The sequence below is a fragment of the Talpa europaea genome, assembly GCF_964194135.1.
Source record: "Talpa europaea genome assembly, chromosome: 15".
Classification (NCBI taxonomy): Eukaryota; Metazoa; Chordata; class Mammalia; order Eulipotyphla; family Talpidae; genus Talpa; species Talpa europaea.
Window position 1 is genome coordinate 67,472,401 of NC_140083.1, and position 27,771 is coordinate 67,500,171.

The window sequence follows — 27,771 nt, forward strand, 5'->3', positions numbered from 1 at the left end:
GTATGCAAAGCATACTTGGGAATTGGGCAATGATTGTTTTCAAATTATTTCATAATTTTTTTGAAGTAACACTGCATTATGGCATTGTATAAATTGCAGGTGTGCATCATTGCAAATCAACATGTACCTGTCCTTCACGGAGTTCACCACCAAAAGTTCAATTCTATCCTTCACCATACAGTTGTCTCTGTCCTCATTTATCCATCCCTTCGCCCTTTCTCTTCTGATAACCACTAATTACAGTCCAGAGTTTGTTTTTTTGTTTTATTTGGTCCATCTGTTTATTTTCTGTATATACCACATATTACTGAAATCAAATGATGTTGGTCTTTATCCGGTTTATTTCATAAGTATAATACCCTCAGGCTTCATCCATACTGTTGCAAAGGGCAAAAATTCAACTTTTTATAGTTAAAGAGTATTCAATTTTGGCATATATATGTCACATTTTCTGTATCCATTCATCAGATGATATCTACTTAAATTGTTTCCAATTCTTGGGTATTATAAATAGTGCTGCATAAACATGGGGGCATGGATATAGTGTTTGCATTATTGTGTTTAACTTTGGGGGGTGAATACCCACAAGTATGATAAATGAATCAAGTAGAATTTCTATTTTTGATTTCTTGAATTTCTATTTTTGATTTGCAGTATGATTTCTCCATACTGCTTTCCAAAACATCTACTCCAACTCACCATCCTACCAACAGTGTGTAAGGGTTCTCTTCTCACCACATCGTCTCCAAGATTTTTTCATCTTTTGGGTAATGACCATTCTCACAGCAATGAGATCTCATTGTTATTTTCATTAGTATTTCCCGAATAATAAGCGATTATGAACATCTTACCAAGGCCCATTGGCCATTTGTATGTCTTCTTTGGAGATATGTCTATTCAGATAGGTTGCCCGTGTTAAAATTGGATTGTTTCCTTGATTGCCATTTACTTCCCTTGCTCATAATGAGCAGTCTGGTGGCCGGGTCCAGGAAGGGAGTGTTTCTTGGGTTGAGACAATGGGGCCATTTTGCATGTAATTTTCATATGCAGAAGTTTTGCACATTTTTCTGAGGTGTATTACTCTTTTCCACTTTGGTGTTGGTATAAAGGGTATTGTTTACTGTTGACATTTAGAAGTAGAATTGATATTGCTGCATTAAGATTTTATCCATTGACAAGGAGTTATGTAGTCTGATTGTAAATTATATTTTTATGTACACAATTGTATGATCTACAGGTAAAATGTCTTCTTTCTCTTTTCTGCATTTTATAATTTCTTTGTCTTGCCTCTTTCCACAGTTAGACTCTCAAATAGACTGTAGAAGGTCTTAAATCAAATGATAAAGATCCTTCTTTTAAAAATGGGCTCTTGATTTAAGTGCAAGTGTAGGACAATTCTATTGCTCTGTGTGTGGAAATGACACCAAGAGATTTCAGAAGCATAAATTTTTAGCATTTGAACTGCTGATGAGGGATGGTTCTCATCCCCCAGGACCCACCAAAACCATTCATATCTTGTTCCAGAGCTTAAAAGAAAAACAATCACTCTTTTACCATAAGTATAATGTTAGATTTAGTTTTTTTTGTTGTTGTTGTTTCTAGTGGTATTTTCCTTCTCTTTTTAATGCCAACAATCTCTCTTTAATGCTATTATCAGAGAAGGAAAACATTTGCTTCTATTTTCTGAGAGACTTTATTATGTAGTGTTGAATTTTATCAAATGATTTTTCTGTACCTATAAAGAATAATGTAGTTTCTTTTTCTTTTCTGTGATGGAAAGAAATCTGCATTAATAGAATAAACCGCAATTGGTGATGATGCAGCACTCTTCCTATTGATGTATATTCCTAGATTTAATTCCTTTGACTGTTCTATAATGTTGGTATCTAGCTTGTTTATTTTGGGAGAAGCAAGACAAAATAGCTGTTTTTCTGCATTTTTCTTTTTTTAAGATTTATTTACTTATGTATACAAGAACTGGGGTACAGGCCAGAGTTATGGGGGAGTGAGAGGAGTCACCACAGACAGAGTGGGGAACACAACAGGCAGATCGACTGAAATACACTGCTGAGGGGAGCAGCGGGTGAGTCAGGGGAGGTCTGGGCGCATGTGGCATTCTTGCCAGCTGGCAGGGATCGAACCTTCACTGCAGAAGCGCGGACAGCTTCATGGCGCTGTGCGCAACCACCTGCACCACCATGGGAGGCCCTTTTTCTGTACTTTCAACCAAAATTCTGTATTTATGCTCAGCAATATGTCTATGTCTAGCTGTTAAAAAATTTTCTCAGAATTTCCTTTTACTCTTAAGAGGAGGACAAAGAAGAAATTTAGAAAAGCGTGAAGTGTTAGGAGAGAGGCAGAAAGTCAGTCAATCAGCATCTTTATTCCACTTGTCTGGTCCACATGAGGTGCGCTGCATAAAGTTGCTTTTAGTTGCAGGATAATAAATGAAACAAAATAAGTGCACTAACTATGTAAATCCATCTGGTTCTTCATTTATTAGTGTATTTTCAATCTTCACTCGATTAGCCAATTTCTCACATATAATTTTTTTCCTATCAGTGCAAAGCGTATAATAAACATACTCAGAATATCTGTATCCACAGTACATCTTGCCACTGAAGCCATTTGTGTTGTTTATGAACCTGAAAAAGGAAATAAAGAATTACTTGTTTCAAAAACAGACCACACAGACCAATGGAAATGAATAGAAAGCCCAAAAGTAAAACCACATATATATGGACAATTAATCTTTGACATAGGAGCAAAGAACATGCAATGGAACAAGCATAGTTTATTCAATAAACGGTGCTCGAAAAACTGGACCACCACATGAAAAGAATGAAACTGGAGCTCTACGTCTCACCATACACAAAAATCAACTCAAAATGGATAAAAGATCTGGACATAAGACCTGAAACCATAAAATAGTTAGCAGAAAATATAGGTAAAACACTACAAGACATACATCTCTGTAGCATCTTTAAAGACTCATCACCCAAAGCAAAGAAAGTCAAGGAAAAGATAAACACCTGGGATTACATCACACTGAAAAGCTTCTGTACAGCAAAAGAGACATTAACCAAAACAAAGAGACACCCCACTGACTGGGAAAAAAAATTTTGCCCTCCAATCAAAGAACAAGGGACTGCTCACAAAGATATACAAAGAACTCAAAGGACTCAACAAAAGCAAAGTAAACAACCCAGTCAAGAAATGGGCAGAAGAACTTAACAGGCATAGGAAAAAATGTTCCAGATCCCTTATAATCAGGGAAATGCAAATGAAACCACAATGAGATACCACCTTACACCACTAACAACAGCACATATCAAAATAATAGCGGCAACAAATGTTGGGGAGGATGTGGTGAAAAAGGAACTCTCCTACATTGTTGGTGGGAGTGCAAACTGGTCCAACCACTGTGGAAAACTGTCTGGAGATTCCTCAGTCTACTAAAAATGGAGTTACCATATGACCCAGATATTCCACTCCTAAGGATCTACCCAAGAAACACATAAACACTGCTTCAAAAAAAATTCCTATGTTCATTGCAGCACTATTTACAATAGGTAAAACCTGGAAACAACCCAAATGCCCAAAAATAGATGACTGGATCAAGAAGATGTGGTACACATACACAATGGAATACTGTTCAACAATCAAAAAAGATAAACTCATGCCATTCGCAGCAACATGGATGGAGCTGGAAGGAATTATGCTCAGTGAAATAAGCCAGAAGGAAAAAGAAAATTACTGGATGGTTTCACTTATAGGAGGAATATAGGGAAACCAAATAAGACATCAGGGGAAAAAATTCATAACAATACAAAATACAACAACGCAAAAACAAACAGAGAATTATAAATCAGAGACATCCTGCAGGGGACTAGGTGGGAGAGGGATCACAGGAAGGGAGGGAGGAGCACAGGGGACTGAGGTGATGGTGCAAGAGTGCATTGGTGAAGAAAATTCCTTGGGGACTATACCTGGGTGGGAGGAAGCAAACATTGTTTAAAAGAATCATGATGTAAATATATATATATATATAATAAATAATAATAATTTCAAAAAAAAAGAATTACTTGTTTCAAATCAAATATTTGAAGCATATTCACACACACACAAATTACATTTCCGTGTAGCTTTGCTCCTAAGGTCTGCATTATCTAAAATAAATTTTAATTATTATTCAGAATATCAGGTGTTTACAAGTTACTCACATTCATTGACAGATGTGCAAGATCAAACACTGCATTATTTCTGTCTTTTCCACTTTCTCACATCTGGAATATTTGCTGTTCTTTACTCCAGAGGTAATATTGCCTTCCCGAGTACTTAATATGATTTAGAATACTGCAGTCCTCTTGAATCTCTATTTTAACTGGCTTAATAGGAAATCTTTGACACTGTCCTCTCAAATGTTTTTCACAACCAGCAAAACCAGGGATTAACCTGGTTTATGATAACTTAAGCTCATCATCATCTCTAAGCGATAGTATTTCAAGATATTTTTCAAAGATTTTACACTGAGTCCTGAATAATTACCAGCCTCTAATACAAGATTACTGATGCTGATTCATTATCTTTTGGGAAAAATGTAGCATCAGTACTTGGATCAATACATAATCATCATCAATCAATGAAAGTACATCAATTAATGTTCAATTGTGATATTTCTATTTGTGGTGACACTCATGTGTCCATCATCAATGAAAACCTTTCTTTCCAGAAATAAACCCCAAAAATGACATTGAGAATTTAGAAAAAGAAAAAGAAATCATATAAACATATATATCATTTATAAGATCATATAAGCAAAAAGAATGCATTATATATACTATATCAATCTGTACTTGCAATTTCAGTATTATGAATATTTTGAAATATCTGCTGTGCTTTCCTTGTGGTTATAGATTCCTTCTCATTAGCAATACTTGCAAATGCACACAGGGAAATCCACCTTTTTGAAACAAAATCCATCACACACTCCCCTGACCACAAACTGCCTTTCCTCTAGTCCTTCTGTCCAAATTAGCTCTTGAACATGCAGACCCTCCTCTCCTCTGTGTGCACACACCTTTCTCCCATTCTGTACTGCACTGCTAACCACTGAGATGGAGCAGTCCCATCTCTGACCTCTGGTCTCACACCTACTATTTCTAGCAAAGTGAGTAAAACAGAAAAACAATCAGCACTTCTATTTGTTGCCTGGCCCAATGAGGTGAGTGTGCAGCAATCTCAGGGCTTAGCTTCAGGGAGGCAGTCCCCCAGATTACTTGTCCTGAGTAGTTCCATCTTGATGTGCCCTCAACTAACACAGAAGTGTGAATATATGGGCTGAGAATAGTTTCCAAGAGATTGATGCTGCAGTTCCCTTCTTTAGTCTGTTTTCCAATTTAAAAGCTTATAAAACAAATGCAAATATGGCATTTTTCTATTTTTTTAAGATTTATTTATTTTATGTTCTAAAACTTAAAAAAAATATATTTATTTTATGCATACAAGGACTGGGGTACAGGTCAGAGGTGCTGGGGAGTGACAGGATTCACCACACAGAGTGGGGAACAGAACAGGCAGACGCTGAAATACACTGCTGAGGGGTGCAGCGGGCAAGACCAGAGAGGTCTGCTGCACCATGTGGGTATCTCCCTGGCCGGCCTGGAATCGAACCAGCACTGCAGAGGCTGCAGACAGCTTCACAGCTCTGCGCTCAACACGCTGCGCCAATGGGGAGGCCCTATGGCATGTTTTTTTATGTAGGTCTCGCTTTTGCCCATGATAAGCAAAACAAATAAAACAAAAGGATTCCTTTACAATGGCATATTTATAACTACATTTATGAAAATATTATAAAGCAGAATAAATTTTATGTATCATATATGCAATATACCAGGTCCAAGTTCATTTTATTCTCTTTAGCAGAAATGCTTTTCTGCTAATTTATAGCTTCTCTCTAAATTTTTCATTCAAAATTGTCCATTTCAAATGTAAGTAATAACACAAATTACAAAGCTAAAATTTATTTTTCACTATTCTGTGCATTCTTTTTGAAGCATTTATCACAATCTATTTTATATGTAGAATAGCTTAATTAGTTTGCACATAAAATTGTCAAGTAACAAAGGAAGAATCAATTTTTCATTCATTTTTGACTCCCAGCACTTAGCACAATTTTAAGTCCATTTCACTCTCAGTGAATTTTGTTGATTTTTACATTTTGTCAAACATTTATTCATAGTAATTATCCCTTTGGCCACTATTAGATGATCAGACACTTGTCAAGATATTGTCATTTGTGGCACCTCTTTGCAATAGTAAGCATGTTATTTATTTATTTGTTTGTTTGTTTATTTTTAAAGATTTATTTATTCATTTACACAAGAATTGGGAGTACAGGCCAGATGCGGCGTAGGGTGAGAAAATGCACCAGAGACAGAGCAGGGAACAGAACAGACAGACTGACAAAAGACACTGCTGAGGGGAGCAGCAGGCGAGACAGGAGAGGTCTGCTGTGCCATGAGGGATCCTCGCGACTGGCCAGGATCGAACTGGCGCTGCAGAGGCTCAGGAGGCTCTCAGCGCAGTGCTCAAAGGCCTGTGCCACCAGAGGAGGCCCTAAGCATATTTTTTTAAAAACCCAATGGAAAAATTTTCTTTAAGGGTATAATTTCTTTTTTATTTAATTTTATATATATTTTGCATTATTCTTTTGTTTGTACAATGTTTGCTTTCTCCTCTCAAGTATAGTCCCCTAGAATCCTCACCACCAATTCACCTAGGCACCATCACCATAGTCCCCCATGCTCTTCCCTCCCCTGTTAGGATCTCTCACGGCCCCCTTCCTGCAGAATGTCTCTGATTTATAGTTGCCTGTCGATTTTCTTTTTATGTTTATTTTAATTATTTTTTTCCCTGCTCCCTAGGTGGTTCCCTTACATACCTCCTATAAGTGAAACCATGCAATATATATATTTTTTCTTTCTGGCTTATTTCACTGAGCATTATTCCTTCTAGCTCCATCCAAGTTGTTGTGTGTAGCATGAGTTTGTCTTTTTGATTGCTGAGTAATATTTCATTGGGTTTATATATGCTATCTTCTTGATCCAGTCATCTATTTATTGGCATTAGGGTCGTTTCTATATCTCACCTGCTGTAAATAATGCCGCAATAAACATAGGGGTGTAGGTATCCTTTTGAATGAATGTTTTTGTGTCCTTGAGGTAGATCCCTAGGAGTGGAATTGCTGGATCATGTGGAAGCTCCATTTTTAGTAGTTTGAGGAACCTCCACACAGCTTTCCATAGTGGTTGGACCAGTATTCCCACCAGCATTGTAGGAGTGTCCCTTTTATTTTCATCCTTGCCAACATTTGTTATTGCCTGTTGTTTTAATATGTGCCTTTCTCACTGGTGTAAGGTGGTATCTCATTGTGGTTTTGATTTGCATTTCCCTGATTGCAAGTGATATTGAACATTTTTTGCTATACCTGTTGGCCATTTGCAGTTCTTCTTTGGAGAAGTGTCTTTTTAACTCTTCTGCCCCGCCCCCTTACTTTTTTTACTGTATTGTTTACTTTGTTTTTTTTTTAATTTTTTATTTAAATTTTATTTTCATATTCCCCATATAATTACAACCCCCTTATTTTGTCCCCAAGCCCTACTTTCCCTGTCCCCCCAACCCCCCATACAGTGTCTCTGGTTCATAGTTGTTTGTTGATTTCAATATTTTCTTTTTTATAGTTATTCTTTTTCCTGGTCCCTTATTTAAGTTTTCAAGATTTCTGGTATGAGTGAGACTATCTGGTATTTTTCTTTTTCTTTCTGGCTTATTTCGCTGAGCATGATCCCTTCCAGCTCCACCCATGTTGCTGCAAATTGCACGTGTTTATCTTTTTTGAATGCTGAGTAATATTCCATGGTGTATATGTACCACATCTTCTTGATCCAGTCATCTGTTTTGGGGCATTTGGGTTGTTTCCAAAGCTTAGCAATTGTAAACAGTGCTGCTATAAACATAGGGGTGCAGGTGCTCTTTGGAATTGATGTTTCTGTGTCCTTTGGGTAAATACCTAGGAGTGGAATTGCTGGATCATATGGAAGCTCTATGTTTAGTAGGTCAAGAAATCTCCACACAGCTCTCCATAGTGGTTGGACCAGTTTGCACTCCCACCAACATTACAGGAGAGTTCCTTTTTCTCCACAACCTCGCCAACATTTGTTGTTGCTAGTTTTTTTAATATGTGCCATTCTCACTGGTGTAAGATGGTATTTCATGGTAGTTTTGATTTGCATTTCCCTGATGACAAGTAATGTTGAACATTTTTTCATATGCCTGTTGGCCATTTGCAAACTTCAGAGAAGTTTCTTTTTAGCTCTTCTGCCCATTTTTTGACTGGATTATTTTCTTCGTTTTTGTTGAGTCTCATCAGCTCTTTGTAGATTTTTGTGATCAGTCCTTTATCATTAGTGTTTGTGCAAAAATGTTCTCCCAGTTGGTGGGGTTTCTCTTGTATTTGTTATTGTCTCTTGCTGGTTTACTTTGTTTTTGTTGAGCAGTGTCAGCTCTTCTTAGATCTTTGTGATTAGACCCTTAGCAGTTGTACTGTGTGCAAAAATTCTCTCCCAATCAATAGGATGCCTCTTTGTTTTGGTAGGTGTCTCTTTTGCTCTACAGAAGCTTTTTAGTTTGGTGTAATCCCAGCTGTTCATTTTGACCTTCACTTTCTTTGCCTTGGGAGTGTTTTTAAAGATGTTACTGAGATAGGGCCTCGCTGATGGCGCAGTGGTTGAACACTGGGTTGCGAAGCTGCCCGCAGCTTCTGCAGCGCTGGTTGGATCCCCGGCGGCTGGGAGTGGGTCCCAAATGGCGCGCAGACCTCTCCTACAGCCCGCTGCTCCCCTCAGCAGTGTACTTCGTCAACCTGCCTGTTCTACTCTCTGCTCTGGCTCTGGTGAATTCTCTCGCCCTCCCCTGCCTCTGACTGTACCCAGTGCTTGTATAAATAAATAAATAAATAAATCTTTAAAAAAAAATGTTATTGAGATGTATGTCATGTAGTGTTTGGCCTATATTTTCTTCTGTATAATTTATGGGCTCAGGTCTTTTGTTCAATTTTTTTATCCATTTTGAGTTGATTTTTCTGCATGGTATGAGGTAGTAGTCCTAAGGATGTAATTTTAATAGAAGCTAGTTTTAACTGTGAATTGCTATGTACCCAAACAAGGATCTTAATTCAAACCAGCTAAAAAATTCAAGAAGAATAAAGTCATATTATTATGTCTGTACAATTGCTTTCAAATAAGCATGTCATATAGGATTAACTAGTTGATCACTGTGAAAGGTTTTAATTTTTAAATGAAATAATATTAATTAAAACTCAAGACCTAGTATACTTGTTTAAGAAAATAAAAAATGACTTACCAGTCAGAGGAGGAAATTATCTCCTTCAGAGTCTTTGGCTTTTCATAATTTTTACTGGGAGATAATCCTAACCAAAAGGATGGGAAATTCTGGGATTTTATAAAATCCTATAAGAAATATAGATGGTTGCTGAAATAATTGTTTCTTATTTCTATACTGTTGAAATAATTGTTTCTCATTTCTATACATTATATCACAGTGCCATTTAGTACAGATAATTGTTTAAGATAACATTTATTAAACATTATACTATTTTTCAATGCCATTAAAAGGAATTGAGACAGTGTTCCTTACTGTAAGCTTGCTTTCAGCATTTTTATATCAATTACCATCTCACATGGAGAAGGAACAACAACTCAATGAAAAAACTCTTAATTTAGGAACTACCAATCCATGCATAATCACCAGCTACAGATTTCAAATATTAGCATTAAATATTTAATCTGGAAGCAAATAAGATAATTAATCACTCAAAACACAAGTTAATAAAAACAGAAAAAATAGAAGTAAAATGAAGCAATTTTAGAGTGGCTAGAAATAGAAGTCAGAATTAGTCCAGAATTGTGTAGCCAAAAAATAAGCTTTTTTTCATAGTGTAACATTTTTCTTTGAAGAAATTACTGTGAATTGATCACTTGAGTGATCAGATGATCAATTCACTGTGAATTAGTTTTTCCCTCTTGTATAAAGTAGGACAAAAGTTCTTACAGTAGGGAAGCTGAGACTTTTGGGGGAATGTACTTTTGCTTAAGAAATGAATATATGGTTACTCTCTATGCGATCAGAAATGCTGAGTAATAAGTAAAATTGGGGGCCTCCCTGGTGGTGCAGGTGGTTGAGAGCAGATGTCTGCAACTTCTGCAGCTCTGGTTCAATCCCAGCCGGCCAGGGAGATGCCCACATGGCACAGCAGACCTCTCCTGTCTGGCCCACTGTTCCTCTCAGCAGAGTATTTCATCAGTCTCTCTGTTCTGTTCCCTGCTCTGTCTCTAGTGAATCTTCTCACCCTCCCACACATCTGACCTGTATCCTGGTTCTTCTATGCATAAATAAATAAATATTTTGAAAAAAGTGAAATGTGGAGATACTATTTAGATATTAGAATGAAGGCTTACCAATACGCTTTTGTTCTTAATCTTCAACAGCCTGGCATTTAGATTCCAACATTCCTGTTCACTGGTTTGCCAATCTTCTTGCCTCTGACTGAATAAATAACAGCTGTCCTCATGCCACAACCAGTCCTTTGGACAAGGTTTACATTTGTGTCCTTGGGGGAGGAAACAGTTTTATTTTGGTTGCACTGATAATCTACCTTATTCTCATTTCGCCTATAATCCTGTATATTAAGTTAAACAAATTTACTTGTGTTTCTTTTTTTAACATCAGTGGTGAAGAAAGTGAATCCTGAGATGTAGGTTCCTACATACCAGGGTAGTGTGTTGAAAACATCATAAGAACAACATATGTCAGAGGAAAGAGCACTATATTTTCCTTCCTCAGGAGCCCTGAATAATGATCACCGAATCTCCTTCTCTCACTTACTCGTGTTTTGTCTTCCAGCTTGGCAGTGAAAGCTAATCCCAAGAACATTGTCTGTTGAGAATTAACCCCACAAACCTCCACCCCTCCTAGCCTCTCTAACTAAAACATTTCTAGCTCTCTGATTTGTTGAATTCTGGGGAGACTTCTCAGGATCACAAAGATTGCGTGTTCATTGTAGAAGTAATAGAAGCTGCTAAAGATATTTAAACACCATTTCCTTACATTCATGGGGTAAAGTCTAGTTTTATTTCTTTTACAATGATACTCATCAAACATTGACTGAAATTTAGGAATGAAGTCGCCATAAAGACATGTGTTTTTCTCCTTATCTCTACTCACCTCAGTGCCCCAAATAAAAGTAATACAGGGCCTCCCTGGTGGCGCAAGGGGTTAAGCACTGCACTACGAAGAAATCTGCAACCTCTGCAGCATGCTTTAGATCCCCGGCCAGCCAGGGAGTTACCCACATAGTGCAGCTGACCTCTCCTCTCTCACCCACTGCTCCCCTCAGCAGTGCATTTTAGTCAGTCTGCCTGTTCTGTTCCCCACTCTGCCTCTGGTGAATCCTCTCACTCCCCCACACCTCTGGCCTATACCCCAGCTCTTGTATGCATAAATAAATAAATCTTTTTTTGTTTGTTTGTTTTTAAATATTTTATTTTATATAATTCTTACATCATATTTCATTTTTGCACAATGTATGCATTTTCATTTTGGTTATATTCCCTGTACAATTTTTCCCTTTATTTTGACCCTAGTCCCTCCTCTCCCTGCCCCTCCCCCCTATAGAATGTCTCTGGTTTATAGTTGCTTGTTGATTTTCATTTTTCACTTTGTATTAATTAGTCTTTTTCCTGGTCACTTATTTAGGCTTTCTAAATTCCTGCTGTGAGCGAGAACATCCAATATTTTTCTTTTACTTTCTGACTTATAAATAAACAAATCTTTAAAAAAAAAACAAAAAGTAAAACATGTCAGATTAGAGAAACTGTATGCCAGCTAATATTTTATTAAGTAGCTATTATCCCCCTTTGGGGATAATTTGGGGTCTTTGGCTATAATTACCTTTTCTGGTTCTTTTTTCTAGTTCCATGAAAATATCAACACATCCTCAGTCAGCCACATTTAATTCCTTCTCCCAAATAATGGCTTCTAAGGAAAAACTGCTAGATAGCAGTGAAATGATGCTCTAGAAACTCTTAGTTAGTCCACCTTACTCAGAGAAGAATAGGAGATTACCTGAATATTTTTCATATAGTTGATGGCATAATTTGGTGGCCATATTTTGCAGTTTAATAGAGAGGATCCGGATCTTCACAAAACTATTGTTGTTTTCTATCAGTTGTAGAGAAAGATTTTGCTGAAGTTCTTCTTTGAAGCTCTGCAGTTTGTTCAGTTTTTCCATTTGCATGTTGGAAGTTCCATAAACTCCATCCCAAACAAGATAGAAGATTAAAAATTTAATCCCCCAAACAACCACCACTTCGTTTTTGCTGAAATCATATTAAAATATTAAAGGCATAGGGGGGCAATCACTTTCTTTATAGGAATCAAGGAGAGAGATTAAGTGCCATCTTGTAAGTGCAACGTTCTACATGTGTTCTATGGCTTCAGAGCCTTAAATCCAAGAGGAAAACTTTTTTGTAAAACTCATGCGATTCTATGTGTTTTCCCACCCAGTCAAAATATGGGTAATACATACACATGCTTCCTAAGATTCCCAGTCCAGCCAGCAGCAGAAGGCAGAGCAGAGCCAGAGCCACCACACAGCACTGCCAGGTGCGGGGAGGGGCGGCTGGCCCTGTGGAAAGCAAGGTGAGAACAGAGAGCAGAGTGGTGTGCATCTTCATTTGAATCACTCATTCATTTTGCTTTAACTTTGTACCTAACATGTCCCCAAAACGAAAGAATGTTTTTGCTAGAAACTTAAGGACATTTTTATAAAATTTTTTTTATTCTTTTTTAAAATTTTCTTTTTATTTATATATTTTTTACATCATTGTTCATTTTTAAACAAAGTTTAAAAGCCAAAAAAGGGGGGAAGATATAAAAAATCTTTTTTGAAGAATAAATCAAAAAGAAAAAATATTTCGTTACTTGTTCAGCCTCTGAAATAGTTCTCACAAGAGAGGCTGTTAACTGGTGGACTGTTTCAAGGAACAAGAGGCTGAAATGGAATTTTAAAGAAGATGTGAGAAAACCAATCCATCTAGATTCTGGTCTGTCCAAATTTGTGGAAACTGAGCAGCTGTCAGCTAACAGGGAGTTCAACCTTGAGTGGACAATGATTAAATCTTGAAAAATAATATCAGTGATGTATGTTTTCCCCAGGACATCCTGAGAGTCCTGGGGCTGTCTCTATTTTTTTTAAGATTTTGTTTATTTATACAAGAACTGGGGTACAGACTAGATGTGCAGGAGGGTGAGAGCATTCACCAGAGACAGAGCAGGAAACAGAACAGGCAGACTGACTGAAACACACTGTGAGGGAGTAGCATGAGTGTCAGGAGAGGTCTGCAGTGCCATGTGGGTATCTCTCTGGCTGGCTGGGATCCAGCCCACACTGCAGAGGCTATGGACAGCTTCACAGTGTGATCAAGCACCTGCACCTCTATTTGCAATGTCTCTTATAGTCCCCCTATAAACTAGATCCTAGAACAGATCGACATCACTTCCTCATTGAAACTTTTTCATGTTCTTTTACCAACAAACTGTTGTTGAATACTTCATTTTTCCATGACCAGTAAACCCACAGGAGATCATTGTCTTACTAAAGAAAAATAAATAAGGAATCATGCATTTAATTAATAATATATATTTAAAATTAATTACTAAATCTTTACATGTTAAATTATGACATGTAGATGTGAATATTAAATCTTTCAAGAAAATGTAAATATAGTATAACATGATATTCTCACTAAATTTCTGAGCGATGCCTCCATCTCATAGTTGGTGATGCAATAAAGTACAGAGACCACTGCTGATAATATGTGAAACAATTTTTTTGACTTTGGAAAGTAGTTAAGAGGAAAGAATGACAGAGTCAGGATCTTATTTAAGATAACAAGCATGACTTCAAGTTTTGCCTTTCTTAATACTTTTTCTCATTTATTTGTGCATTGAACTATTCAAAAGTTACCAGAGTAACTTCCTTACAGAATACCTTCTGGGTACTAACAACACAGTGAGCAAGAAACACAATTCCAGTTCTTATAGAATATAAATTTTAACTTGAGGAAAAAAAATTAGATAGATTAGTAGAGAAGTGGAAGAATTTGTTGATGGATTGATGAATAAGTAGATGATGGTATATAAATAGATGGTTGATAGATAGATAGATAGATAGATAGATAGATAGATAGATAGATAGATAGATCTCGATTGTGCTATGGTAAGCAAAGATTATAATGGAATTATATTCTAGAGCATAAGCAGTTCAGACCTTACCATGGAATCAGCATGCAAAATCAGTGGTGAGAATGTCACAGGCAGGGAGATCTAGCTCTCAGGCCCTTACTAGGGTTCTATTTGAAAAACAGAAAACATTCCGAGTGGCAATGAAATTGACCAAGGTGACAAAAGATATAGTAGGAGGTCAAAGAAAAAGACAGGAAATAGTATTTTTGGCCATTGTAAGCCAGAGTTAGGGGACTGGAGATTGTTTAATTACAGGAAGGGTTTTTTAATCAGGAGGGAGAAATAATATAATATTTTACAAAGATTATAGTTACAGGGCCTCCCCGGTGGCGCAGTGGTTGAGCGCCGGTCTGTGAAGCTGCGCACAGCCTCTAAAGTGCCGGTTGGATCACCGGCCGCCTGCGAGGTTCCCACATGGCGTGGCAGACCTCTCCTGCGTGCCCCCTGCTCCCCTCAGCAGTGTATTTCGTTGGTCTGCATGTTTCGCTCCATGCTCTGGCTCTGGTGAATTCTCTCACGATCCCGCACTTCTGACTGTACCCAGTGCTTGTATAAATAAATAATAAATAAATAATTTTTTTTTTTTAAAAAAAAAAGAAAGATTACTGTTACAGAATATAGAGGATGAACTGCAGAGCTGCAGTACTGGAAGAGGGAAAACAGAGAGGAACTTCTTGCAGCAGACCAGTGAGAGACAACAGTAGCTAGATTTACTAGAATCAGAGAATGGAGTGACTCACGGGGTATATTGTGAATACTTTTTGAATCAGAATCTGTAGCACACATTTATGAAATCTATGAGAGATTTTTGACTTGATAAAGTTGTTAGGTAATAATAAGATCAGCATATTTATAGGGAGCATAGCAGTGACAAAAAACAAACACAGAACATTCTATAGGGTTAAAATACCCAGCCTTGAATCCTGGTTTTGCTTCTTATCCCTTGCGGAAACTTGAACAAATTCTTTTAATTCTCTGTGTCTTAGTTTCCACATCGTTTAAAAAAAGAAACAGAAACCCACAAACCTGAGAAACTAAATGGATTAAGATTTGTAATATGATTGGAACAGTGCTGGCACATAGCACACACTTGGTGATTGTATTTAAGTATGTATTTATATTTGCATTTAATGATATGGAGATAATTACTAAGAAGGAACAAGAGGAAAAAATATTTCTATGTTTACCATTTTAATTTAAGAGGATATTAGACATCTATATGGAAATGTGAAACAGGTATTTAATTTTCTAGTCTGGAAAATCAAGGACAGATCATCAGTAGAGAGTTGGAAGTCACCGTATTTGAATCCAAAGGAATGAATGAGGTAACTTAGCAAAATATCTTTAGTGTCACAAAACAGAAGACCCAGAAGAGAGTCCTGGAATATTCCATAAAATAGAGTTTGATCCAGGGCCTCCCTGGTGACTCAAGGGCTTGAGCACAGCACTATGAAGCTATCTGCAGCCTCTGCAAAACAAGTTCGATCCACGGCTATCCAGGGTTCTACCTACATAGAACAACAGACCTCTCCTGTCTCGCCCGCAATAAACAACAGAGTTTGATCCAGGATGGAAAGTCAAAAAAGAAGGCTGAGTAGGAGCTGCTATGCTGTAGTGGAGACCAGGAGCACGCAGTATGTGTCAGCGAGCCTGTGTAAAGAATGTGTGAAGAAAGAGGGATGGTTCAACTCTGTGAACGCTGCAGAGAAGTTAAATAATAAAAGAGCAGAGATATGATTCTTGGGGTGAAACAGAGAAGCCATCAGTGGCCTAGATCCGTAGGAGTCTCCATGGAACAATGGGGGCAGAAGCCTAATGTGGTCCGTTGAGAAGAGAAGGAGCTCTGAAGACCACGAGTCCATGACCAAAGGCAATGTTGTCCCAAAGTTGGGCTATGAAAGGAAACAGAGAAATGGAAGATAAATAGATTTAGTTGGGCAAGTAGGGGTGTATTTTGTTAAATAGGGTAGTAGAGTATATTGGTGAGAGGACAATGAAGCAGGAGAGAAAGGGGAATCTTATAGAAGAAATGTCTTTGAACAAGGTACATGATTGAAATGCAGAGTAAAATGAAATTTGTCCTTTGATAAGAGTGAGTATTTCACAATTACCATCTAGAAGTAAAACAGGGGATATGAGTAAGAATATGGCAGGAGGGCAGTGTTAGTCGCAGAGAGGGAAGGTGTAGCATGAACTAGGAAGCAAGTCCATCAGACTTTCCTGGGGTCTTTGAACTAGATGTTCTTACTTTCTGTGCTGTCCTTTCCACTGAATTTATATGGTGATTCCCACTGACCATAAGAGCTGGTCTTCCTGCTTTCTAGACTATAACTTCACAGACCAGAGCACAATTAGAGATCTCTCTCTGTCTCTCTCTCTGTCTCTCTCTCTCTCTCTCTCTCTCTGTGTGTCTCTCTCTCCCATCATTTATTTTCTCACACACTTAAAATTTATCTTCTATAAAAACAGGTACTTGCTCCTGTATTTTTAGTACCCAGAATAGTGTTTGACTATAAAAAGTTACTCAGATTAATAAGAAGGTACTCAGATTAATAATTGAATATAAAAATAAATGAGAAAATAATTATTAAGAAAGACAACAGGACCTCCCTGGCAGTGCAAGGGGTTAAGCACTGCACTAGGAAGCTCTCTGTGGCTTCGACAGGATGAGTTCGATACCCGGCAGGCCAAGGAGTTAACCACATGGTGCAACAGAATTCCCTTGACTCTCCGGCTGCTCCCCTCAGCAGTGTATTTCAGTCAGTCTGCCTGTTCTGTTCCCCACTCTGTCTCTGGTGAATCTTCTCACCCCTTGCACCTCTGGGCCACATCCCAGTTCCTGTATGCATAAATAAATAAATCTTTTTTAAAAAAAAAGAAAGACGGGCCTCCCCGGTGGTGCAGCGGTTGAGCGCTGGGTTGCAAAGCTGCCTGCAGCCTCTGCGGTGCCGGTTCGATCCCCGGCTGCTCCCCGGCCACCGGAGGAGGGTCCCACATGGCGCGCAGACCTCTCCTGCCACCCGCTGCGCCCGCTGCTCCCCTCAGCAATGTGCTTCGGTCCTTCTGCCTGCTCTGCCCCCTGCTCTGGCTCTGGTGAATTCTCTCACCTTCCTGTGCTTCTGACTGTACCCAGTGCTTGTATAAATAAATAAAATAAAATAAATAAATAAATCTTTTAAAAAAAAAAAAAAAAAAGAAAGACAACATTTGAAGTTACACTTCAACCTTAGGTAAGATCCTGACTATGCAGTTCTTTTCCTCTTCACTGTTTTGCGAAGTCTAAAAGAGTTAGTTGGCATTTGACTGGCAATGCTCTCTGTACTTCACAATATTACTGCATCAACAACTGTGAGATGAGACCAGCTCAGACAGAAATTTAATAAACTGGGCTTGAGAGTTTGTGTAATTTTCACCAGCAATGCCCGCCTATTTGGGTAGAGTTCAGAGTAGATAAATACTTGATTTTAACCAGAATGGAGTTTTTCTAGGGAAAATGACAGCACATTAAACAAGGTGGCAAGAGACTAAGGTTCGGACGCCACTTGCCGGGGACCAGCCTCCGGCAAAACGTCGTGTCAGGGTTCCTGAAAGGATGAGACGGCGTCGGCGAAAATGAAAGAACTGAAACTTCAGGGCTGAGGGGGAGGAAAATGAGGTAGAATGAGGAGACACTGACACTTGGTGAGGTGCTAGTATCTTCTGCCGAGAGACTTAGCAGGTCTTTATTTATTTATTATTAGTAATAATAATAAGGAAATACATTATCATGTGTAAAGCAACAACAATTAGTATATTATGTTTTCCATAGACTACTGGCCCCTACAGGTCTCAGCTAGACGGCAGCTTTCAAGGTTAATAGATAATAAACCAGACCTAACATTAAAGCTACTTATTTTTTTATTTAGACAATTATTTAAAACAGTGAATAACCGCCAGTGCATTCCTATCAGTTAAAGCCTAAGCATCAAAGGACTATTCTATTCACATGACCTTCAGCCGGAGACCAGCTGCTGTTCAGCTATCGGAACTTTTTCTACCTAGAAACTTCTTAACTTAAATAGCTTTATATTAAAAACTTTCCCAAGAAACTTTAAGAGAAAACAAAATAGAAGGACCTATTATAATTATTGTATTGTGATGCTTGTCAGGCATGTTTAATAAACCATCTCCCATTGTCAAGTGGGCCAAACTGCCCAACAATTAATTTTTAAACAAATAATTTTTATGCTATTTACTTACAATATGCTGATACATATAATTTATTGCCTAATATGCTTTTTGATAAATTTTTCTCTCTCTATGACCAAGAACAAAAAGCAAAGGAATGCCAGATCTTCAGCCCCATGGTGTGAGGCCCTTTCTCTTTGTTGCTTGTCAGTATCCTATCTGGCTGGAGCAACAAGGCCTCCTGCAGCACTAAGGGACATTTTTACAAAATGTAATGTTTATATTACATACTATAGACTTTAAGCTGCTAATGATAAAATCAGATGGAACTGAGAAAATAATGATACATACATTGAACATTCCCAGAAAATTTCTGCGAATCAGAAAATTTCTGAAGTGGAGATTTAGAATAAGATGACTTAGTGGGACAGGAAAGAGGAAAAAATGTGATGGGATACAAAAAGGGTAATTGTTGGCATAGAAAATGTGTGGTATTTGCATCCTCTTACACCACACAAAAAGGAGAAATACAAAGAAAGAAAATAAAATTGAAAATATTGTACAATCCTTAAGGGTCACCCTTAAAAATATGTAGTAGAGGGAAAGACAACAAAATTGAGCTGTTCTAAAGAGTCACAATGTTGATGTTAAATGAATCTGAAATCTAACAATGAAATTTCTGTTCACAGAAAATTAGAATTTTAACAAATGCTACATTTTGTTGGGAGACACAAATAATGTATGAGGATTCTTCTGTTACTCTCTCTCCTAACTGTACCAACTCTACCAACTTTCTGTGTTCTCCAATCCTACCATTTAAGTGTTTTTTAATTTAAACACCCTGGTGAATGTGCTGGAGCAGACTGCATGCAAAAGTCCAGGAGCCAGGAAGTCAGAATAATATGGGGTTGTGAGCAGGATGAATCTTAGGGTACACTTCATTGAAGTATAACCTAAAAGTCTACACAGCTGGCTCATTTATATCATAATTCAAATTTGCATTGAAAACTACAAAGTTTTCACTTGCATCATGGTTTTCCGTGTTCTGTCTCCTACTATTTCTTTCTCTTTTCTTTCTTTAGTTCTAATGTCTTTTCGTTCAGCTTAGACTTTTCTATATTTTAGCAAGTTGAGAAAAGATGACCAAAAGGAGTGGAAGAAAGTGAAAATTTAGGATATTATACACTTGAATTAATATAAAGTCAAATGAAAGTCTTTAAAGTTCTATCTCTTTTTCTTTTTGTCACTTTCTCCCTCTCTTTTACACACACATGCATGCTACCATTTTCTTATATATATATAAAAAAAATACAAAGATATGACTTTCTAAATAGCATATATTCCTTGTCCTGTGGCATTATTTCATGGAGAAAAAAAATTCACAATGCAGTTATATGAAATGCAGTTCTAATTGCCTTAGTGAAATATTAAAAATAGAAAATTTATGAAAAATTCAGTGTTCGAGCTATTGATTAGGGCCTTTAAAAATACCCTTTATAAACATTCATATGGACACATTTAATAGCTTTAGTACAAATGGGAGGCTTAATTAAAAACTAAAATTGAACAATCATTGTCTTCACTCATATTTAGGGAGCAAGCTTCTACCTTTACTCTTCTACACATTAGTTTTATCACATTCCAACACATCTATAGCTCAAAATCTTACCTTTTATCCCAGATTTGCCATTTTCTGTTTTACTGGAGTCCTGGAATTTTAGATCTGCATACATAACTTCTTCAGACATTGTTGGCAATGCAAAGGAAGCTTGGCAAACTCTAAAAAAAAAAAACCCTCAAAAAACGAACAAAAACAGAGTTGAATGTTAAATAGGATCTGTGATTTTAAGCTTGTGGTTCTAAAGCAATATTTAAATTCAATGTTTTTGAGCCCAAAGACGAACTGCAAATAAGCTGCAGGCTGATGTGTTATATAAGAACAAACAGCTGTTGAAGAGCTAACTTATTCATATATTCAACTTCCTCTTATGTGTTCCTTTTCTCCATTTCTGTATACTTACCAACTACAGAAGGTAGCTTTAAAATGATGTTGGGATGTTATTCATGTCTTTCAAGGGGATCACAAGTTCTCAGACACTGACTAGTCTACAGCAATGACCTGGAACTGCAGTCCTGTGTGTGTCTAGCCAAGTGCTGTCAGATGAGTTTGCTTTAGTAGAGCAACTGCGCAGGTAGAGAAAGCAGCGCAGAGAGAGGAAGAGTGGAAGCCGCACCCTGTCCCCTTGTTACACAGCTGCTGGTTAGTCTAAGAGGAACTAAGGAACACTTAGTTTCTCTATAACAAAGAAATTTACTAAGGAATCTGGGACCCAGGTAACATACACACTGATGGAAAAATCCCTAGAAATAACTGCAGGCCAGTAGAGGTGAGATCAGTCTTGTTTCTCTGCAAACTGCCTCAATTCATTGATCTAATCTACCAAACTAATCTATCAAAAAGGGGAAGAAAAGGAATCTAGAGGGCCTCTTAAGTTAGATTCTTTTATGTTTGATCCCACAATTTTGGAAGCAGTGGTCCATCCATTTCTTGGTCAAGTATGCAAAGCAGGTGGGAGTTGGGCAATGATTGTTTTCAAGTTATTTCATAATTTTTTGAAATAACACTGCATTATGGCATTATATAAATTGCAGGTGTGCATCATTGCAAATCAGTACATACCTGTCCTACACGGAGTTCATCCCCAATAGTTCGAGTCTATCCTTCACCATATAGTTGGCTCTCTGTCCTCATTTATCCATCCCTTCTCCCTTTCCCTTCTGATAACCACTGATTACAGTCCACAAGTTTGTTTTTGTTTTATTTAGTCCATCTGTTGATTTTCTCTATACCACATATTAGTGAAATCATAAGATGTTTGTCTTTATCTGGTTTATTTCACTAAGTATAATGCCCTCTAGGTTGATCCATACTGTTGCAAAGGGCAGGATTTCAACTTTCTATAGTTAAAGAGTATTCAATTTTTGCATACATATGTCACATTTTCTGTATCCATTCATCAGATGATATCTACTTAAATTGTTTTCAATTCTTGGCTATTGTAAATAATGCTGCAATAAACATGGGGTGTGGATATAGTGTTTGGATTTTGTGTTTACCTTTGGGGGGTAAATACCCACAAGTATGATAACTGAATTGTGTAGAATTTCTATTTTTGATTTCTATTTTTGAGATGCAGTATGATTTCTCCATACTGCTTTCAATACCTACTCCAACTCGCAATCCTACCAACAGTAAGTATACAAGTGTTCTCTTCTCACCACATCGTCTCCAAGATTTGTTTCATCTTTTGGATAATGACCATTCTCACAGCAATGAGATCTCGTTGTTATTTTCATTTGTATTTCCCCAAAAATAAGAGATTATGAACATCTTGCCATTGCCTATTAGCCATCTGTATGTCTTCTTTGGAGATATGTCTATTCAGATAGGTTGCCCGTTTTAAAATTGGATTGTTTACTTGATTATTGTTGAGTCTGATGAGTTCTTTGTTTAATTTAGATATTAACCACTTGTCAGCTATATGATATACAAATATCTTTTGCCATTTGGTAGTAGTATTCTTTTCGTTTGATGAAAGTTTCTTCTGCTTTTCAGAAACTTTTTAGTTTGATATAGTTTCATTTGTTTTTCTTTTGTTTCCTCTTCTTGTGAAGTTGAGTTCTCAAAGATATATTTTTAAAGCTGATGACAAGGAGCATATCGCCTTTGTTTTTTTCTAAATTTTAGTTTGAAATTCTTATTGGCATTGCCACATATAAATAACAAAAGGCATTATATTTTTTTACTAAAGAAAAAAATGGATTCTTTAAAATAATTAAAAAATAGCTGTTTTACTAGACATGTTTACAACACTTTCAGCTCCATGCTATTATCACTTATTTTACAGATGAGGAAGTGAGCTATAAAGAAGTTAAGTCTTTCTGTATCCCACACCACACAGGTAACACATGGTAGAATTTAGGCATGACTCAGGCATCCTGGCTAACATTCAAATACATATCCAGAGGCCATCATGCTTTTTTTGGTGGGAATAGGCTTCCTCCTAAATGATGATATATTTGAATGAAAAGACTGAAAACATTAACATTTTAGGAGTAAACATACACATAGGTGAATTTAGTATTGTCATTGGTATTTTGCCACATGGGCTTTTTATAACTTCAGGATGACTCATAATTTATTAAATGTCAGGCATTACCAAGGAGTTAAGCACAGCACTGTGAAGCTATCCGTAACCACTGCAGCACGAGTCCGATCCCCCGCCAGGGAGCTACCCATATAACAGCAGCAGACCTCTCCTGACTTGCCCACTGCTCCCCTCAGCAGGGTATTTCAGTCAGTGTGCTGTTCTGCTCCCCACTCTGTCTCTGGTGAATCCACTCCCCTCTGCCCCCTGCACCTCTTGCCTGTACCCCAGTTCTTGTATGCATAAATAAATAAATCTTATAAAAAATAAATATCAGGCATTATATATAAAAATAACAGAGATTATGAAATAATAAAGATTATGTTTTTCTACAAAGAGGTTTTTTCTGGCAACCAGGTAGTTTAATTGCAGTAAACCTTAACCAATTTTGGAGTCTCCTAACTTTTGCCTTCTCAGTTGCTTTATGAATTTTGTTCCATTTTTGTAATTACCTTTTAATAGGAAGCTTCATCTAACACAAGCCACAGATCGATGGCCAGAACTAGATGGTATCCTTATTGCTCATTGTATAAAACCTACTGAGCACATATAGGAGAGTTAATTAACTAGTTAATCTAGTTAAACATTAACTAGATTTTCTGAAACCACTTTTTCCAGCAGAAAACATCACAGATCAGAAGCAATAGTAGTTGCTTAGCTACTCTCTGGGGCAATGCACTGTAATGGGGTGTCAAGACTCCAGAGAGGAGATTCTTATGGCACATGGGTGCATGGCTAGGGAATTAGCAACCCCTCTGCTAACACGCTGTGCTCTAAGCCCTTTTTCCATGGCATTGAAACAGGAAAATGTTGCTTCCCCACCCCGAACCCCATCTGCTGCTTCAGTCTTTTCTCCACAGAAACCACCAGCCTCACACCTTAAGTGTGAACTGCGCGATGTCTCAGAACTTATCTATCACCTAAGCTTCCATAAAGTTGCAACATGGCTGCACACCACTAACACCAGCTACTTTGGACATTTATAGGTGCCATATCTGAAGCAAATCAGTGTTGTCTGAGTTAATTTTCACCTCTCCTAGTCTTGTTTCTAAATGGGTAGTTTACATTTTCCCCACTTTAGTTGTGCAAACACTTCAGCCTGGAGTGTTGCAACAGACAGCCACAGGAGGGGACACCTCATATTCACTCAACATACAGAGAAAGCTGGAAAAAGTACACCCCCTTGCTTTGATAACAACAGAGTAAAACTATGTAAGCCACAAATGGATAGCTTTCCTTAAAGCCATCAGAGACCTGGGGACAGGGTCAGTGCACAAAACTGAAATCTAAGATAAGAGGTGCACCAAGGAGAGACGGAGCAGGAAATCTTGCTTACCTGCAGTAAAACCTCAACCCACATAAGTTATTATAAATTATTCAGCTCAATTTTTTAATAAGTTGCTAAAGGCAGAATGGAGGGGGGGGCAGGGAGGCACAAAAGCAGAGAACCCCTGAGAGCTGCAGACCAACGGCATAAGTCACACCCACTTGAAGGCACTTCATAGGCCATATCCAGTGTGGAACAATTGAGAGCAAGTTAGGAGGCTCGAGAGAGCTTCCCTGTTGTTGCAGGCCTGGGAGATATGAATAGCAGTCATTGGAAAAAAAAACACTCAAAGCTCCATCTAGAAATGTCCCCTTTCTGGAACAAAAACTTAAGTCATTGGGTGTGGAAGATTGCTAGCAGCAAACACTCCCTTTCAGGCCATTGGTGCAGACTCCTTACAGCTGAGCAGAACAGAAACCTCTTTAGTCTTCTTGGAGAAAGACAGGAAAACATCCTGATTGTATGTATACTGGCTTCTCTGCTAAATAAAGCTCTTGTTATGCACAGTGGGATCTGGCTTGAGTTCACACCATCCTCAAGAGGTGAATGTCTTGGGCCTTCCTGGTGGCACAAGGGGTTAAGATGCAACTTATGAAGCTATCCTCAGCCATGGCAGCATGAGTTCTATCCCAGGCCAGGGAGCTACCCACATGGCGCAGCAGACCTCTCCTGTCTCACCCACTGCTCCCCTCAGCAGTGTATTTCAGTAGATCCACCTGTTCTGCTCCCCACTCTGCCTCTGGTGAATCCTCTCACCCCCTCCCCAACAGCTCTGGTCCATACCCCAGTTCTTGTATGCATAAATAAATAAATCTTTTTTTAAAAATGTACTAACTGTCTCAATTCTCCAAGCCCTTCTGCATTTCATTCACTTTCCGAATACATGGAAGAGCCTAAAGAAGTAGGCAGCCATTTTATTAAAAAACACAATGAACTTCCTGATGCCACTCAGTCACTTGGAAAATATTAATTAGACACCTAAATATTTGATAAATGCAATGAAATGGCACAGGATACATATAATTATGGGTTTGTAGTAAAAATAATGGATATAATTTTTGAGGAACAACCATATTATTTTCCATGAGAGCTACCATTTTATTTCCCCACTGGTGGTGCATAATTGTTCCATTATATCTACATCCTCATAATATTTGCTGTCTTTTATATTTGGAAAGTAGCTAACCTAGTAGTTGTTGTAATAGTATCTTATTTCATTGTACTTTTACTTTACATTTCCCAAATGATGACTGATGCTCACATCCATTTATATGTCTTCTTTGAAAAATGTCTATTCGAGTCCATTGCCCATTTTTAAAATCAGGTTGCTTGGGGATTTTTTTTCTCCTTTGGTTGTTGTTGTTCTTTATTTGCTTTTTGTGGGAATTTTCTTTTCATTGTTTTTGCTCTTAAGTTATAAAAGATCTTTGTATACTCTGAATTTTAATCCCTTATCAGTGATTTACAAATATTTTCTTACATTCTGCATGCTGCCTATTCACTCTATTGATTATATCCTTTTTTAAAAAGATTTATTTTTATTTATTTATGCATACAAGAACTGGGGGTGTAAGCCAGAGGTGTAAGCCAGGGGATAAGAAGATTCTCCAGAGAGAGAGAGACTGGGGAGCAGATCAGCCAGATCTACTGAAATACACTGCTGAGGGGAGCAGTAGGTGAGATAAGAGAGGTCTGCTGCGCCATGTGGGTTAGTTCCCTGGCCAGGATTGAAATCATGCTGCACTGGCTGGTGATAGCTTGATAGCACTGAGACTTTAACCCCTATGACATCAGGGAGGCCCATCTATTGATTATATCCTTTGATCCAAGGAATTTTTATTTTACGTAGTCACCTTAACTGTGTTTCCCTGTTCTCTATGTTGTCTGTTCACAGCCAAGAAATCATTGCCAAATCCAATGTCTTAAAGTTTTCCCTCTAAGTATTTTATACTTTTAGCTCTTATATGTAGGACTTTGGTCTATTCTGAGTGAATTTTTGAATATGGTGTAAGCTAAGGATTCAATTCATCATTGTACGTGTAGATATTCAGCTTCCCTAGAACAATGGTTGAAAAGACTGTCCTTTCCCTAATGAATGGTCCTTTTTTTTTAAGATTTATTTGTTTTTATACAAGAACTAGGGTACAGGCCAGAGGTGCAGGAGGGTGAGAGAATTCACCAGAAATGGAGCAGGGAGCAGAACAGGCAGATGGACTGAAGACACTGCTAAGGGGAGCAACAGGTGAAGCAGGAGAGGTCTGCCGCACCATGTGGGGATCTCCCTGGCTGGCTGGGAATTGAACCCATGCTACAAAGGCTGCGGACAGCTTCACAGCGCTGCGCCACCAGGGAGGGCTCCTAATGAATGGTCTTAACACCCTTTCAACATTGTTGAAATCATGTGAGCTCATAAGCAAGGAGCTATTTCTGGGCTTTATCTTATTCTATGACCTATAGCAGTCAAACGAAATTATGAAAGAAATGGCTGATCATGAGAATAATGACTCTTCCTCTTTGAGGAGAGGTTCGATAGGAGAAAAGTGACTGTAATGAAAAAGAACCGTTGGAGAAGTTCCAGAGACTGTACAAAAAATTCTCACATCAATGGAATTCTCACTGAGATTTCATGACATTCCAATGCAAAAGATAAATGCTGGAAGACTATCCAAATATAAAATGAAACTCTGAGGAGGCATAGAAAAGATGGTTGCTCCACCTTCCAAGCTATTCCACTAGAAACCTCTACAAAGGCCTCTAGCTAAGTATTTTCTTTTTATTTTTTTAAGAAGGAAGCACCTGAACTCTCCATGTATGGAATGTTTTAAATTACAGTGTTCTAAAAAAAAATTGCTTTTATTGTTGTTTTAGTCCCAATATTTATAAGAAAGAGTAAGAAAGCTTTCAATGCATTGACCAAAAAATAAGTAGATAAATAAAGCTCAGTAACATTCATCATTTTCCTCTTTGATTATACAAATAATTTTGCACAATTTCAGCTTGTGTGGTGATTTTATCACCTAGTTACACAGAGCAATTTGAGGACTGTCTATATTTGAAACAAGCATCATTCGAGTGTTATAGAAATATAAATATAAGTTCTGATGCAAATCGTGGTGGAGGTGGATTCTGAGGAGACACAGCATTGTTCAGCAGACAACTGGCTCAAGGAAGGTCATTATTATTTCCTCAGATAATGCAGGTGAATAACTTCAGGGGGCTTCCTGTCCTAGAGAGGCTGATACCACTGTAGATGGGGAGACCTCTTCCATTGGCAAAGAAGATAGATGAAAGATGAAGAGCTCAATACCTTGCTTTATCAGACATTTTCAAATTGATTCTCTTCTTCCCAATAAGTTGAAAGTTAATGATGTACTATTGATGTTTTTTTGTTTTGTCAGATATATACCTAAATAGCAAAACAATTATTTAAAAATTCTGTATGGCCTCCCTGGTGGGACAACAGGTTAAGAACAGCACTATGACGCTCTCTACAGCCTCTGCAGCACAAGTTCGATCCCCCACCAGCGAGGGAGCTATCCACATGGCACAACAGACCTCTCCTGACTTGCCCGATGCTCCCCTCAGCAGTGTATTTCGGTAGATCTGCATGTTCTGCTCCCCACTCTGTCTCTGGTGAATCCTCTCACCCCCTGTGCCTCTGACCTATACCCCAGTTCTTGTATG

The 27,771-nt window shown here is 37.9% G+C and overlaps 1 protein-coding gene across 1 annotated transcript; it reads right to left on the bottom strand.

Annotated features, from left to right (window-relative positions):
- Positions 1–2,447: 2,447 nt before the first annotated feature.
- On the bottom strand, positions 2,448–20,300 carry LOC311185436 (C-type lectin domain family 12 member A-like; the record flags this gene model as incomplete). The annotated part of the gene is made up of 6 exons (XM_084256062.1): positions 2,448–2,645; positions 9,424–9,530; positions 10,539–10,690; positions 12,205–12,393; positions 12,668–12,766; positions 20,222–20,300. The coding sequence occupies 6 exons, from the start codon at positions 20,298–20,300 to the stop codon at positions 2,471–2,473; spliced, it is 801 nt and encodes a 266-aa protein (XP_084112188.1). The 3' UTR covers positions 2,448–2,470.
- Positions 20,301–27,771: the final 7,471 nt, after the last annotated feature.